Below are 15,259 nucleotides of genomic sequence, written 5' to 3'. Positions count from 1 at the left end.
CGTAAAATGTGAACCATCTTTTTCTTCATTGTTCTTTTGTTTTATGTTGAATATGTGGTGATGGTGCTGTAGTAAATTTGTGGACGCTGCCAAAATCTATTCCAATTTGGGAGGCATAGCCAACAGGCATAAGGGTGGCAAGGGAGTGCTATCTTGAAACTTGTGCCTCTTACATGTCCTTTGGTCGGTTTGGAAGGAAAGGAACAATAGTGTCTTTGTCCATAAAGGCCTGTTTGGATTGGTAGAGCCCAGAAAGTAGATTTGGAGAGTAAAACATCAATTTTCATCACCAATACCAATTTCGGGTTGATATTCTTCTTTGCAATCACCTTGATCATCCGCATCTTCAATCTCGCCAATCCTGAGGGCCTTATTTTGCTCTTTCGTGGGGCACTGGTACGTAAAATGACCATATCCGTGGCGGTTGTAACACCACGTTTACTCATTTGCCATCAAGTTGGTACTAGAGACCATTTCCCTTAACATCCCTATTGGTGGGTTAAGTACCGGCAGGGGCTTTGGATTGACTCCCATAAATAGGCTTAGCTCCCTAGGGAGTGGCCTTAACAGTGGATTCACGAGAGTTGAATTGTCTCATGAATTGTGGTTTAAGATACCGCTCAAGTTCTTGCACCACTTGATAGGCATGCTTTAAGGTGCTGACATCATGAGGAATGAGCTCACGCTAAAACTCAAGTCGGAGGACCATCTTGAAATGAGAAAGGGTCATTAGTGAGTCCTCATCGATACAACACATCATGAATTCATCAAACTTGGAGATGTAATCAGCCACAGGCATTGATCCTTGACAAAAGGATTGCCACTGATTCAATAGCTTCTGGCGGTAAGAGATGAATATACTTTTCCTTTAAAATCTTTTTCATCTTGGCCCACAGTGAAATTTGGTCATCTCTAGACCTCTTCATCTTCCGCTCGACATTTGTCCAAAATAACTTTGCTTGGCCCACCGACTTCATCTTGGCGAACTTCACCTGACGGTGATTGGGCATATCGTACCACTTAAAATAATGGTTCGTGTTCGCAAGCCAACCAAGAAAAGCCTTGGGGTCTAAACGACTGTCTTAACTCGAAGCCTCGACTTTCATGCTTTTTAGAATTCACTTATTAGGATCACGGTGGTCTTGATACTCTCTAAGGGATGGCTAGGTACGTACCTCACCATGGCCATTACTTCTGCCATGAACTCTTCCACGCCCTCCAACATGGTTTCTTCCAACTTCACCTCCCGCTTGAGATTGATCATCTTCCCCATTGTTGGGGTTTGCTTGAAGGGATTTTTCCAATTGGGTCATACGAGTATTGGTTTCATTCATGAGGGCTGCCAGTTGTTTACTAGTTCTATTGTGGGCCTCAATGGACATAGGATGGTTATTGATAGCATTGATAGCCAGCCTCGACAAGCTGTTCCGAATTCATTGTGGGGTGTAGACCAAAACCCCGCCTAGTATGAGTGGGCATAAACCAGGGATCTAATGGGGAAACTTAAGAACTAGAACTCTAAATGCAGTGTTGTGAAAATGGGAAGACTGTTAACCCTAGACACAACAATATGAAAACCTAACCTAGATGCAACATGAGAGTCCCATGCTAAACCCAGGCTTTGATGTGTGTGTGTGTGTGTGTGTGTGTGTGTGTGAGAGAGACTAAGTATGCGATGGCACAATCACATAGAAATTGCATAAGCGGTTGCACAGATTTCTGTGTGACTGCATACCCCCCAAAAGCACTGTTTTTACATATGCCATGATGGCATATGTGGTCCACCTGGATGAAACGGCACATGTGATTGCATAAGCGATTATCCAAGTGTATATGACAAAATCGGTTGAACTAGGAAGCTTAGCAAATACAACATGTCGAAAGTACTCGGCCGTCTCCGATCAAACCAATCTAAAAGAAAAAATAGTACTGGGCCGTGTCACAATGGGTGTGTGAAACCAAATATTCATCATGCAATTATCCTCATGACACTCTCCCTCTTTCTCCCTCTCATCTTTTAAACTAATGTTTAATAATTGTAGATGTAGATCTGTTTCCCATCTTATCCTCAAAGATGTTTAGGGGAACGGAAATCACTCTGCCATAAAACTACAGTGGCATTTAAGCTGCTGTTCAAATTTTACATTACTGCCGCATTGTGAAAAAAGTTTATAGAATCATCATCATCATCATCATCTAAGCCTTATCGGTTTATCCCAACTAATTGTGTTTAGCTATTACTTTATCATTTTAGTTTAGAGTTGTGGTTTAATTGTTGTTTCTGGCCATGGAATTCCTTCTGCTAATATGCATGTTTGTAATGCATCAGGATGACAAGAACGTCGCACATCTAACACATGTGAGTGAAATGGAAAAGAAGTGCGAGTCTCTGGCTAGGATTACTGCTATATTAAAAGATGTCATTCAGAACAAGGTAAACATGTTTATTAATCAGTAGAAAAAGGTTGATGACTTTGGCAAGAAGATCTCTTGTTACTTCATTGACTGTGTTTGGATGCAGTATCAGTACACTGTCCTGAAATTGAATTGCATGCACTTTCTGTCACTATCAAGTCTGAATACTACATATTCAACAGAGATGAACTACGGAACTCGGCAAATACAGTATGTCATTGCAGGATCAATGCACTTTTGAGTTGGATGCACTTTGGTCATTATCAAATTGAATTTCATTATTAGTCTAATAAAGTGCAAATGGCTAAATTGTTGTTACCTTAGCATTAATATTGAGTGAATGAATGTAAAAGTGAATGTAACTACAATTTGAGTATTCTTCTTCATTATGAATACTGGGAAATGTTGCTACAAGTTGCTCATATCCTTTGGTTTAGACTTACTCTTCAGAAGTCAATTCACCTGTGCATCCAAATGTAGCCTTAAAGCATGATTTTTTATTTTTTATTTTTAAAATTTTTCCCTTGGAACTCTACAGCATGTTTTTTTTTTCCCAACCCAGTGTCTTTTGTATCATGTAATTGATAAAAGAACTTCGGAATCACCTGTTTCCATCGATTTCTTTTTGCACTTCAGGTGATTATGCTGGTCTTCCATTTTCCTTGTGAATCAGGAAATGGTTCACATATGTTACACAGGCACTATAGTATCAATCTGAAAAGTTCCACAGCAGGTCTAACACACCCCCGTGTACATTGTTTATGTAAGATATTAATAGTTTGCTCATGATAGGGGAAAGGTAAGATATTCATGCTTTGTTATGTTCTCTGGAGCCTTGGAGACGAAGGAATATCAAATAGATCTTCCTAGCAGTAGTTACCAGCAGCAAGGTATTATGTAACAGTAGCATCAAGCAGGCTGATATGACATGGGCCTGTAATGGTCTTTTGTTTTTTTTTTTTTGGTGGGGAGGGGGCAGGAAATCTAAAGAAGTATTGATAAAATTCTAAAAAATGTGAGGATCCTAAATAGTTATTCTATTTTGGTTTCGGACATGCACTTGGTGTTATGGGCCATTCATTGGTAATAATGTTGTTTGTTGGCCTGTGTCAGCTTAACCTGCTGAAAGTTGATGAACGACACTCTAATAGAACATAAATCATTCATGATTTGGTGGATTAGGCCCATTAAAGATATACATACAATGAAAAGAAAACAGAGAAAAAAAAATGAAATAGTGATGTTTTACCCCTTATTTTGATATTTCCCAAATTGGTCCATTTTGCTTTGATTCATTGAATCCTCCTCAAAATAGGCCTATATCTAGTTTAAAGTTAGTTTCTAAGTTCCCTTCATTGCTTAAATGAAGAAAGAAGTGGAAAAACAATAAAAAACGATACACACACACACACACACACACACACACACACACACACAAACAATAGGCCCTTTATGCCCGAATTGGCTTGCAATGGTCGTATCGACCCATGTAATGGTCCCAATATGGGGCACATCGGCCCGTAATAGCCGAGGCTCATTTTTCTCGGAGCAGACATTCACCCTTGTAATGTGCGACAGGGGTGACTGTTTCCTTATTGCCGATATGGCTAATATATTACTGTTTTTGAATACCATGGTTACAGGAAACAGCTGAGCTCTTCTCATTAACTGGTTTGCTTATGAGGAATTCAAGAGTTCTTGATTCCTTAAACCTTACTCCTCTCTTTCTCTTTCAGTGTTTTAAATACCAAATATCATGTAGGGTAGTGTTCACCCCTGTGAAGTGTGAGGCGTAAGCTGCATAGCATTAGTCTAAGCTATATGCTACTTCTAGATTTTGCACTTGGTTGCACAATTTCATGACGTTTTGCACCAAATTAGATTGACTAATAATGAATGTAACAAAATTTCATGATATTTGGTGCAACTGAATGCAACATAAAGTAATAGGAAAGGGCAATGATTAAGTATAAAGGTAAAGAAAGAACAACCAAACGGATTTAATGCTGTTACTCATATTTTTTTACTAAAAGCATTTAAAAGACTAACTGATTTTCATTGAAAATAGAAAAATGTAACAAATAATGGAACAAATTAATTGATTTTAATGTTGAAGTGAAAAATAACTAGTAATGTGATTTACGTAGCGTGTAGCGTATGCAAATTAATCATGTAGTGTAGGCTACACATGACTTAAGCTATTTTCATGAGCTACTTGGCATTAAGGCTAAGCTACGGTTTGTAGCATAAGCTACATACTGCATCACGTAGCTATTTAAAACACGCCTCTCTCTCTCTCTCTCTCTCTCTCTCTCTCTTCTTGCTGCGTGTTCTTTTTTATGGGATTATGGGAGATGTGTTTGAAGGTAGAGAGGTAAAGAAGAAGAGGGGAGTTTGTGGGAACAAGAGCTAAATAGTCCTTCTCAAGGGAGAAAGGGTATACTAAAAGATTTTTGGGTTGTTTTTGGTTAGTTATTGACAACTTTTGGGGCTTTTGTGTTAAGGGACACTTGCACGTTCTAATATGTTGAAAAAGGACTAAAATATGAGTTGGGGCAAAAGTCATCTTCATGATCATCAACATCAAGTTAGCCTTAACAATTTCCTGGTCTTTTAAATTGTAGATTAGTAAAAAAAATTTGACCAGCTGCTACTGGACATCAACTTCCTCTTTTACTTTTGTCTTTGAACTGGCCATGGCAGTGGCTCACATTTAATGTCCACTTGTACTGTCGACTGCGTCAAATAATATTCTTGATATAGACACTCAATTCATAATGCTTTCTTCCAATGCATCTTCACTATATGATGGAAATCATGAGGGTGAATATACATTTGAGTATAAACTTCAACAAGATGAAGGCATTATAAATTGGGTATAGCTGTGCTCTCTCAACAAGATGAAGGCATTATAAATTGGGTATAGCTGTGCTCTCTCTCTCTCTTTCTCTCTCTCTCTCTCTCATTCATTTGGGATGTTGAAGTTCTTAGGTAACAAACTTTTATTACGACACCTATTAGGTAGAGATATGGGAAATTTACATTGTGTTACATTCCGACACTGCAGAAACTAGGGGAGTTAATGGGCTTGGCCTAGGTCCGGGGGGGGGGGGGGGTGGTTTGTGCCACACCATATAAATCACCTATAATAGTCATTGCCATGGTCATAATTGGACAAGCTTGAGCAAGAGAAGATTCATGATCTTGAAAATCATACATAAAAGACATTCACTCCAACACCTATTAGGCCAAGATAAAATGGGGAATCAAGTGCCTCGTGAGTAGGTGGGACATGTGGAATACCTTTTCTTTTTTTGGAAGGTGGGATATGTGGAACTTGCACCTTTCAAAGTTTAATTCTTGAGAATACTCTAAGGTGCAACATTTAAATGTATTTTTTTTTTTCTTGACGTGTATGTCAATGTATGTGAGGTTGGTGGGATTCTTTTTGTTAGTGTATTCTAATCTTTGGACAGTGGTTTTGTTTTGGCAGGATCGCATCATAGCTCGACTTCAGCAACCATATTCACTCGATTGCATTCCAGTGGAAGCAGAATATCAGGTTGATAACCTATCCTGTGTAAACTAAGTATTTCTAAATGTGCACAATGTTACTTAACATCGTTGACCACCCTTCATCTTTTGGTAGTCCTCTTGGTGGCAGCAAACCACCGCCTCTGCATTTAATCCAAGTGTGTATACATATGACACTTCAAAATCTCTAAGAGCTACTTCATTCCTAATGCCAGTATTAAGAACTTCTAGATATCTGAATATTTTCTGGTCTTCATGATCATGAAATCCAATATGTGATGTCAAGGTATGGAATTCATTGGTATTATTAATTCACTGAATTTTCCCTTGACGAAGACTAACATCTTTGAAAAGGTCATGGATGTAAATTGCGGATAATAACCGTTATTTTAATTTCTTCATAGTTTTTTCAAGAAATTGCCTTTTCCTTACCTTGGAAGATTCATTTGAAGATCATTCCACCATGCTATTAGGTAATTGGAGTAGTGGGCCCTTCTCTTCTAGAGGTAAAATCCTGTGGAGAATGCTCCCCCTTTCCTTGTGGGGATATGATAGGAAAGACTAACAGTCTTTGAGGATAATCCTTCTTGCATCATGCACTTGATGGCCAGAGTCAACTTTTTGTTGATTGAGTGGAGTCTTGTTTTTGTTGCTTTCTAAAGGGGTCTCCAGTTCTGATCCCCTTAGAGATTGGAGGATGTTTTGTTTGGGATGTCTAGGTGATTGTTCTTTTGAGTTGGCTCTTGTGCGTGTGTTCTTTCCCTTATCCTTTGCATCAATGGATTTTTGTATTCTTTGTTCTTCTGGTAGCTTTTGCCTGACGGGTGTTTATTAACAAACTTTTGGTGTCAACTAGAAGTTAGTAGTGAACTGTCCAAAAAGTTTTGTACATGGTGGGTTGAGCCTATATCAACTACCATACACACTGGTAAATCCAAGCAATCCAAATCAGATTGTTAGCCATCCAACAGGCGGTTGTTGAATGGATGGAAGAAAATTGTCAGAGGTTCAATGGCTGATATCAGATGGGCTAACACAATCCGTTCACAGTGGAGCCCAAGATTTGGACTTTCTTGATTGTATGCCACATCTACATGAATAACTCTCCATCATTTAAGAACTAGTGGAAAAAACACATGGTGACCTATTCCAAAGTTACAAAATATATAAACCTCGCATAACATTATAAGTGTAGATACCAAAAATGTATGTAGAGGGATCGAGTTCCAAATGTAAAGATTTGGAAGCTCGAACCTACTAGTTAATTGGCAATGGACATGATTACTAAAAACATGACTGATCAAATAAAAATCAAGACATTAATATAATATCCCCTCATCCTCGGGACCCCAGTGAATCTGCCATGGTTATGTAGCTCTGTGATTAATTGATTGTATTATATTAGGGGAATAAAATCAATCCGTTGGTTCCTTTCAGAAGAATTTGCAGCTGTGAGAACCTTGGGTTAATACCTCAACCAAGTTGGTTTCTCCAACATAGAGCCGGGCATCAAGTCGAGTCAGACCGAGTTAGGGCTGACCTGACTCATAAGGTTTTAAAATAGGCTTGACCCGAACTCGACTCGACTCGGTACCAAGTCCAGCATGCCTAAGCTGATCCAAGTCCGGGTCTGGCTTGGACTAATCCAAACTGAGTCCGACCCGGTCAAAAGTACCAGGTTGGTTCGAGAGATGAGGGAGGGAGGGAGTGGAGAGGAGAGATAGAGAGGAGGGTGGTGATGGTGGTGGGTGGCTGCCGAGTTTGGAAGAGAAGGAAGGGAGGGAGGGAGTGGAGATGAGGGAGCGATGTAATTTGGTTATGGATCTTGACCGTCTGTAAGTGGATCTTCTTTCGGATGAATCGAAGACCCGCGCCCCATAAAAAAAAAAAAAAACCTTACCTTTTTGCCTTTCTTTTCTTCTTCTTCTTCTCTTTCTTCTTCTTCTTCTTCTTCTGGCATTCATCCTCGCTCTCTTTCTTCTTCTTCTTCTTCTTCCTCTCTCTCTCCTCTCTCTCTCTCTCTCAATCTCTTCTTTCCCCCTTTCCCTCTTTTTTTTTTTCTTTCTTTCCCTCTTTTTTTCTTTTCGTTTCCCTCTCTCTCCATTTTTTTATTGAGTGTCCCACTTGACGACGAGCGCCGGCACTCCTCGAGCTCCGAGTTGTACGAACGGTTCAAAGGAGATCAAAGTTATATGGGCTCCACGGTGATGTATTTATTACATCTACACCGTTCACCTATTTTCAGAGATCATTTTAGAGCACCAGCCAAAAAATGAATTATATCCAGAGATCATCTGGACCACACCAAAAATAGCAGCAAGGATAATGATTTTCACGGTTAAATAATTTTTAGGGCGCACGTAATGTTTATTTTCCATCTAATCAGATCAGACCCGAGTGGGCCTCACCATAATGTATATATTTTATCCATATCGTCCATCCATTTTGCAACGTCATTTAAAATCAGGATTCAAAAAATTAGTAATATCCAAATCACAGGTGGACCACACCATAGGAAATAGTGGTTATAGAATGCTCACCATTAAAAATTTCCTAAAGTCCACTGTAATGTTTATTTTCAATCTAACCTATTAATTGGGTCACATTGACGTGGATGAAAACACACATGTTAGCTTGATCTAAAACTTTTTTAGCCCCCAATAAATTTTTAATGGTGAACGTTTAATTATTATTGTTTCTTACGGTGCAATCCACCCGAGCTTTGGATGTGCCTCATTTTTGGGCTCATGCCCTAAAATTATTTGGCAAAATGGATGGATGGTGTAGATATAACACATTCATCACGGGTGAGGCCCAAAAAACTTTGACACGTGTGCTGCACTTTACATTCGAGTCCCTCCTAATTCAAGGCTTAAAAAATTGTACACGAGACATATATTAACTTGAAATTTGACAATTAAATTATGGACTGCAATTGCTAACTCACAATGCCAAAATTAAATTATTTGAATAGTTTTAATTGTTAATTTGTGAACTTTTATTTTTAAAATAGGGCCTTTTGATTTTTGATTTTTTGATTTTTTGATTTTTGATTTTTTTATTTTTTTTTATGATTCACTATCCAATAAACGTCCACCAATTTATAAGTGGGATAATGACAATAAATGGCATGAATTTGAGGCTGATCTGGAGAATAAATTGGTCCTCCAAGTCAGCCCCAAATTGGCAACGCCATCTACCTGAATTTAATTTCATTTTTTTAAAGAACTATTGGGAGAAATGATATCAAGATGTTAAGTATATAAATTACATATTTAAAAAATTAAATATATGAATTTTGTAGTCAAATTCAAGTTACCTGGTTAAAAAATTAATTAGATAGGCCGATACAACTTCTCACCAAAGAGTGGACCGTTACACTACCATAAACATGTTATAATTTATAAATGAATGCATATTTGGAATGCTTAGAATATTCGGAATTTAATCCATATCTTTTCATATTTTTTGCCAAAAAAAAAAGAAGCATTGTTACGGGCTGTTATGCCCCCGTATCGCCGTTACACCCCCGTATCCATATCGGTATCGGAAGGCACCGTTACGTCAACTGATACCGATACGGGATACCTTGGGAGAGGAGTGAGGGTGGTGGGTGGTTGCCAGGCTTGGAAGAGGAGGATGAGGGAGGGAGAGAGTTTGGGATTGAGTTGGGGTCGGGGTCGAGTGTGGCATATAGGTTAGAGATACTTAGAAATTAGGGTTTTTTATTTTTTATATATACCCGAATCCGAGTCAAGTCGGTTTGGATCGAGTCGAGTTACTGGGTAACTCGAATTTGACTCGATTTGAGTTCGGATTGGGCGAAGCCTACTCGGTTAGGACCGACTCATCCATTCAGTTTGGGTCGAGTTGGGTCTGAACAAGTCAGACGAGTTGAGTCAGGCGAGTCGAGGCGTCCCATGCCCAGCTCTACTCCAACACGAACTGCATAAACTGGTGCCTATTCCCATCACCATGTAACATGGCTACAGATTACAAAACCAGTCTATTGCCTTTATTGTTCATATTGTAACTATGCTTTATCAACTTTAGTGGTATACCACTGTTGAGAATGTCACTGAGGCTGTAACTTTAACAGATGATGTTAGACTTAGTGATGATGTATTTTCACAACTCAAAGCTGGAGGTCTCAATTCCCGCTTACCCAAAAAAGAAAAGAAGATAAAGAGAACCCCTGCATTGCTGTAAAGAAAGAAATACTTAATAGAGACCTCTCTCTCTTGTTTCTCCAGCATTATGTTTATTTCAGTTTACCTAACAAATTTGTTATCCAAAATTCTTTTTGATTATCTGTGCAATGTCAGGTGATGTACACCAGAGTTTCATTATTTCTCTACATGACATGTAGATTTGAGTTTTGTTCAATTGCTCTCAAAGATTGAAAAACTTGTATTGGTGTTTATATTGATACATGGTTAAAACATGTACCATTCTTTGGTTGAGAAAAACTTTCATACCGGAGAGTGAAATGACAACGCACATTCTTTATAGAATTCCATGAAGCACACACCAAAACATTTCCTCCATACATGTGGCACTAGTGCATGTGTTGATGGCGATGCATAAGAAAATCTAGGTGATCAGACCGTAGTAAACTTTAGATCAGTGGTCTGAAATTAGGCAGATGGTACCATACTGAGAGAAAAAAAAAAAAACTAATGGAAAGAGTTACAGACGTTTGAAGGTTAGAATCGTCCAATCATTACCATCTTTCAGCTATGGACAATTCATGTGGTGGTCCACCAGATTAATGATTCTGATCATCTTACTCATTTGCCACATGTATGACAAGGACCTTGCTTCATGGGGTTCCCATGAAGTGTTTTGTAATAGCATCCTCTTTGCGCATTGTTCTTCTTACTGCTGATGCTAATGGTTGCACTTGGCCCATTTAATTTCTATCAAGGCATTTTGTGCAACTCATTAGTGCGTTCTCTTATTTTAACATACTTAGATGCAGTTACTTATTGCCAATGAAGCATTTGTTAGAATGAAATGATATTCGTGAGCCAAGCTTGAATATAGATCTTTTGTCATCAGATACAGTTATTTTGGTTGAGAGCATGGCTTGTCAGAACAAAATGATAGTTGTACCTTGTAGGCATAAACTTGTGATAATGTACCCAGATATGTAATTATATGGTACGAACAATAATCTGTTCTTTGTCATGTTGAAGCACAAAAGGCATTCGTTATTATCTCTTGAGAAAAAAGAAGAAGAAGAAGAAGAAGAAGAAGAAGAAGAAGAAAAAGGTCAATTTATGTTGTTCGTGCCATTACCTGGCATTTAAGCCCAGCTATGTGTCCAATTCTTGATGCTCATGTGATTTGCAATTGCCCTTGTTCATCGAAAATACAAAGGGATCATTTGTTAATGCTTGTCATGCAAAGGTGTGTTAATTACTGACATCTTTTGCTATTCATGCAGAAACAATTTTCGGAGTTGTTGCTAAAGGCTGCTAGTGATTATGGAGCCTTGACAGCATCTGTTGAAGATTTCCAGTGGAGCCAGAATTTTAGAGAATCACCGACAGTGTGGGGTGTATGTTTACCTGAAACATATTAAATACTCCTCTCCATAAAATGTAGTGGTGTCAAAAGGTTGCTCTGGGCCAAGTCAAGGTCAGGCCAAGCCCAATCAGGACCAAGACAAGCCAAGTTTCTAGGTCCAACCTCAAGCCAATTCGAAAAATTTTCAGGCCTGAGCTTAAGCTCAATATGCAATTTTTATGTATGTTAATGATATATCATAAGTACACATATAATTGATGTAAATTATTATTATTGTGGCTTGAAATGGCCAGGCTTGGCCTGGTCTGATAGATCAATAACCTTGACCTGAGCCTGGCGGGTCATTAATCGAGCCTGAACTTTTAGACCAGATCCATTGATCAGGCCCACACCCTGCCTATGACAGGCCAGGCTTGAAGACCAGATGCGCTGACCCAACCTATTGACGCCAATGATACCTAAATTGCTAACTCCCTTATGTTTTTGGTTCCAAATGATGCGGTCCAAGTCATTTACCATCCGAATCTCTATTTTTACTGACTTGAATTTTATGTTCTATACTCTTAGTTGTAATGTTAAATTTATATTTATAATGTAGATATTTACACTTTGATTTATGCAATACCATGCATATAAATGCATCCACGATGTCACATTCATTACTCATGTATAAATTATATTATCAATCTGTATACAAAATTATATTGCATATTCTTAAGTGTTCTACTGGAGCAGTATACAGATCCTAACCCTAACATACAATGTATTGGAGATAGCATAATGCGTATCCTTTCCTGGACCATGTACCAGAGTAACCTATGTTGGCACTCTTTATAGAATCGGGTTGCAGATGTAGCTACAGGGTGTTTAAGACTTCTATTGTGTTCAGATGAAACTAACTATAGAATCAGGTTGCAGATGTAACTACAGGCAACCTTTGTTTGCACCCTTTATACTTGTAGGCTGCCCATTTTGCTAGCCACTGATCAAAATTAGTTTTTGGGATGAACAATAATTAAATGTGGGCCACACACGATGGATGATCCAGATCACTAATTGGACGTTTGCTAGTAAAATAGATATGCACCATCTATTTCTTATACATTAATCAAATGGTTAGGATCATTCAATTAAATCGACTTAAAGAGGGATTCTAATATAATAATTATGGACCATCTGTTGCCTATATGCTCAATCAAGGTGTCCCGTATCGGTATCGGTTGGCGTAATGGTGCCCTCCGAAACCGATACGGATACGGGGGCGTAACGGTGATACGGGGGCGTAACGGCCCGTAACGGCGCAAATTTTTTTTGGCCAAAAAAATATGAAAAAATATGTATTAAATCCGGAATATTCTAAGCATTCCAAATATGCATTCATTTATAAATTAGAACATGTTTATGGTGGTGTAACGGTCCACTCTTTAGTGAGAAGTTGTATCGGACTGTCTGATGAATTTATGAACCAGATAACCTGAATTTGACTACAAAATTCATATATTTAATTTTCTAACTATCTACTATCAATGATAGATATATTAGAATGAATGTAATATGAAAATATCTTACATTTAGGTGTTTGCAATTATTTTTGAGGGCCAAAATTCATGCGTAAATAGAAAAAAAATATAAAATGGCACCGCAAATATGTAAAATGCACATTAACATGTTCTACTATGATTAACACATCATATGGCATCATTAAAACAGCAAAAGAATCATTAAAAACGATTTTTCGAATTTTCAAAAAAAGGGCCAAAATAAATGCGTAAATAGAAAAAAATAAAAATATATATAAAATGGAACCCCAAATATGTAAAATGCACATTAACATGTTCTACTATGATTAACACATCATATGGCATCATTAAAACAGCAAAAGAATCGTTAAAAATGAATTTTCGAATTTTCAAAAAAAGGGCCGAAATAAATGCGTAAATAGAAAAAATATAAAAAAATATAAAATGGCACCCCAAATCTGTAAAATGCATATTAACATGTTCTACTATGATTAGCACATCATATGGCATCATTAAAACAGCAAAAGAATCATTAAAAATGATTTTTCGAATTTTCAAAAAAAGGGCCAAAATAAATGCGTAAATAGAAAAAATATATAAAATGGAACCCCAAATCTGTAAAATGCACATTAACATGTTCTACTATGATTAACACATCATATGACATCATTAAAACAGCAATAGAAACAATTAAAAATCGTATTTCGAATTTTCAAAAAAGGGCCAAAATAAATGCGTAAATAGAAAAAATATTAAAAAAATATAAAATGGCACCCCAAATCTGTAAAATGCACATTAACATGTTCTACTATGATTAATACATCAAATGGCATGATTAAAACAGCAAAACAACCATTAAAAACTGATTTTTCTAATTTTAAAAAAAGGGGCCAAAATTCATGCGTAAATAGAAAAAAATATTAAAAAATTATTAAATGGCACCCCAAATCTGTAAAATGCACATTAACATGTTCTACTATGATTAATACATCATATGACATGATTAAAACAGCAAAATATATTAGAAAAAGTATAAATACCTATTTTTGACGAATTTATGAAAAATGGCCCACCGAGCTTTGATTCAAAAAAATCTATAATATAATGTGTTTTTCTATCAAATACCTAGATAAGGTTGGTCGAAATTAGTAGTAGAAGGACTTAGAAACAGTTTGGAAGCAAGAGGTTTCAAAAAAACAGCAAAAACAGAGCTTAAAAAAAAAGTGACCGTTTCGGGCCCGTTATGCACCATCTATTTCTTATACATTAATCAAATGGTTAGGATCATTCAATTAAATTGACTTAAAGAGGGATTCTAATATAATAATTATGGACCATCTGTTGCCTATATGTTGATGCATTATGATGACACATGTGGTCCACCTCACTTGTGTGGTCCACATAGATTTGGGTTTATGTTGGACTTTGTCATATGTTTGGGTTAGAGTCTTTAGGCCTGTATGTCATTGTTTCATATTATCTCTAAATAAGGGAGGTAAAATTGAAAATGATTGTCCTAATAATATAATAAGTGAAGTGGGGGTGTGTGGAGTGAGATGAAGCACTTTCCCCTCTTTTTCTTCTTTCCTCTCATCTTTTTCCTCCTCTTTTCTTCATGATTGACTACATGTTATCAGAGCATACCCTCTCTCTCCATCGTTCTCTTGTTTCTTTTTATCTTTCTTTCTTCTTTGTGGAGAAACCCTAATGTGCTTGGGGCTGACCTAACATAATCCCTTTCCCCTGTTGTACCACCACTTTGTGGGTGGTGTAATTTTGTTCAAAAAAGGTGTGTGAGGTCCACTTTTATGCTTACCCATGAGGTGGGTCAAAGTGGTCCATCTTTTATCTACAATTGAATCTATGATTAGATTTGAAGACTGAGTTATGCGTGAAGATTGTTGATGGTACATACTGAAGAAAACTGTATGTACGAAAGTCTGAAAGCATGTAAGGTGGTTGCTAAAGCCCTGAGTAGTTTGATCAAGAAAGGCATCTGAGGAAGGCTTAATCAATGGTTTCAAGGTGACTAGACCCATCTCTATTATGTATATGTCACTCTTCCATTTTGTGATGACAAGAAGGAACAAGACGCTAGGAGTTTGATTGGAAGAGGAGGGGGTGCAGGCTCTGGTTGAAGAATTTGCTTGTGCAATGGGTTTTCTTGTTTCCCCTATGTGCGGACAAACCTGCTAAGTGGCTTTGGGATTTGCTGTTCAAGAGACTAGAAAGAAAATTATCAACATAGAAAAGCAAGT

General features: G+C 37.5%; 1 protein-coding gene across 1 annotated transcript in view; it reads left to right on the top strand.

Moving 5' to 3' along the window:
* Window positions 1-15,259, top strand: part of LOC131253585 (AUGMIN subunit 2) — a 36,318-nt gene that overhangs the window by 9,680 nt on the left and 11,379 nt on the right. The window contains exons 3-5 of the mRNA XM_058254640.1: window positions 2,330-2,434; window positions 5,909-5,977; window positions 11,399-11,512. Coding sequence (XP_058110623.1) covers window positions 2,330-2,434; window positions 5,909-5,977; window positions 11,399-11,512 — 288 coding nt within the window. The remainder of the gene's footprint in view (window positions 1-2,329; window positions 2,435-5,908; window positions 5,978-11,398; window positions 11,513-15,259) is intronic.

This window comes from Magnolia sinica, chromosome 8 (genome assembly GCF_029962835.1).
Source record: "Magnolia sinica isolate HGM2019 chromosome 8, MsV1, whole genome shotgun sequence".
NCBI lineage: Eukaryota > Viridiplantae > Streptophyta > Magnoliopsida > Magnoliales > Magnoliaceae > Magnolia > Magnolia sinica.
This window is presented reverse-complemented; position numbering and strand designations above follow the sequence as displayed.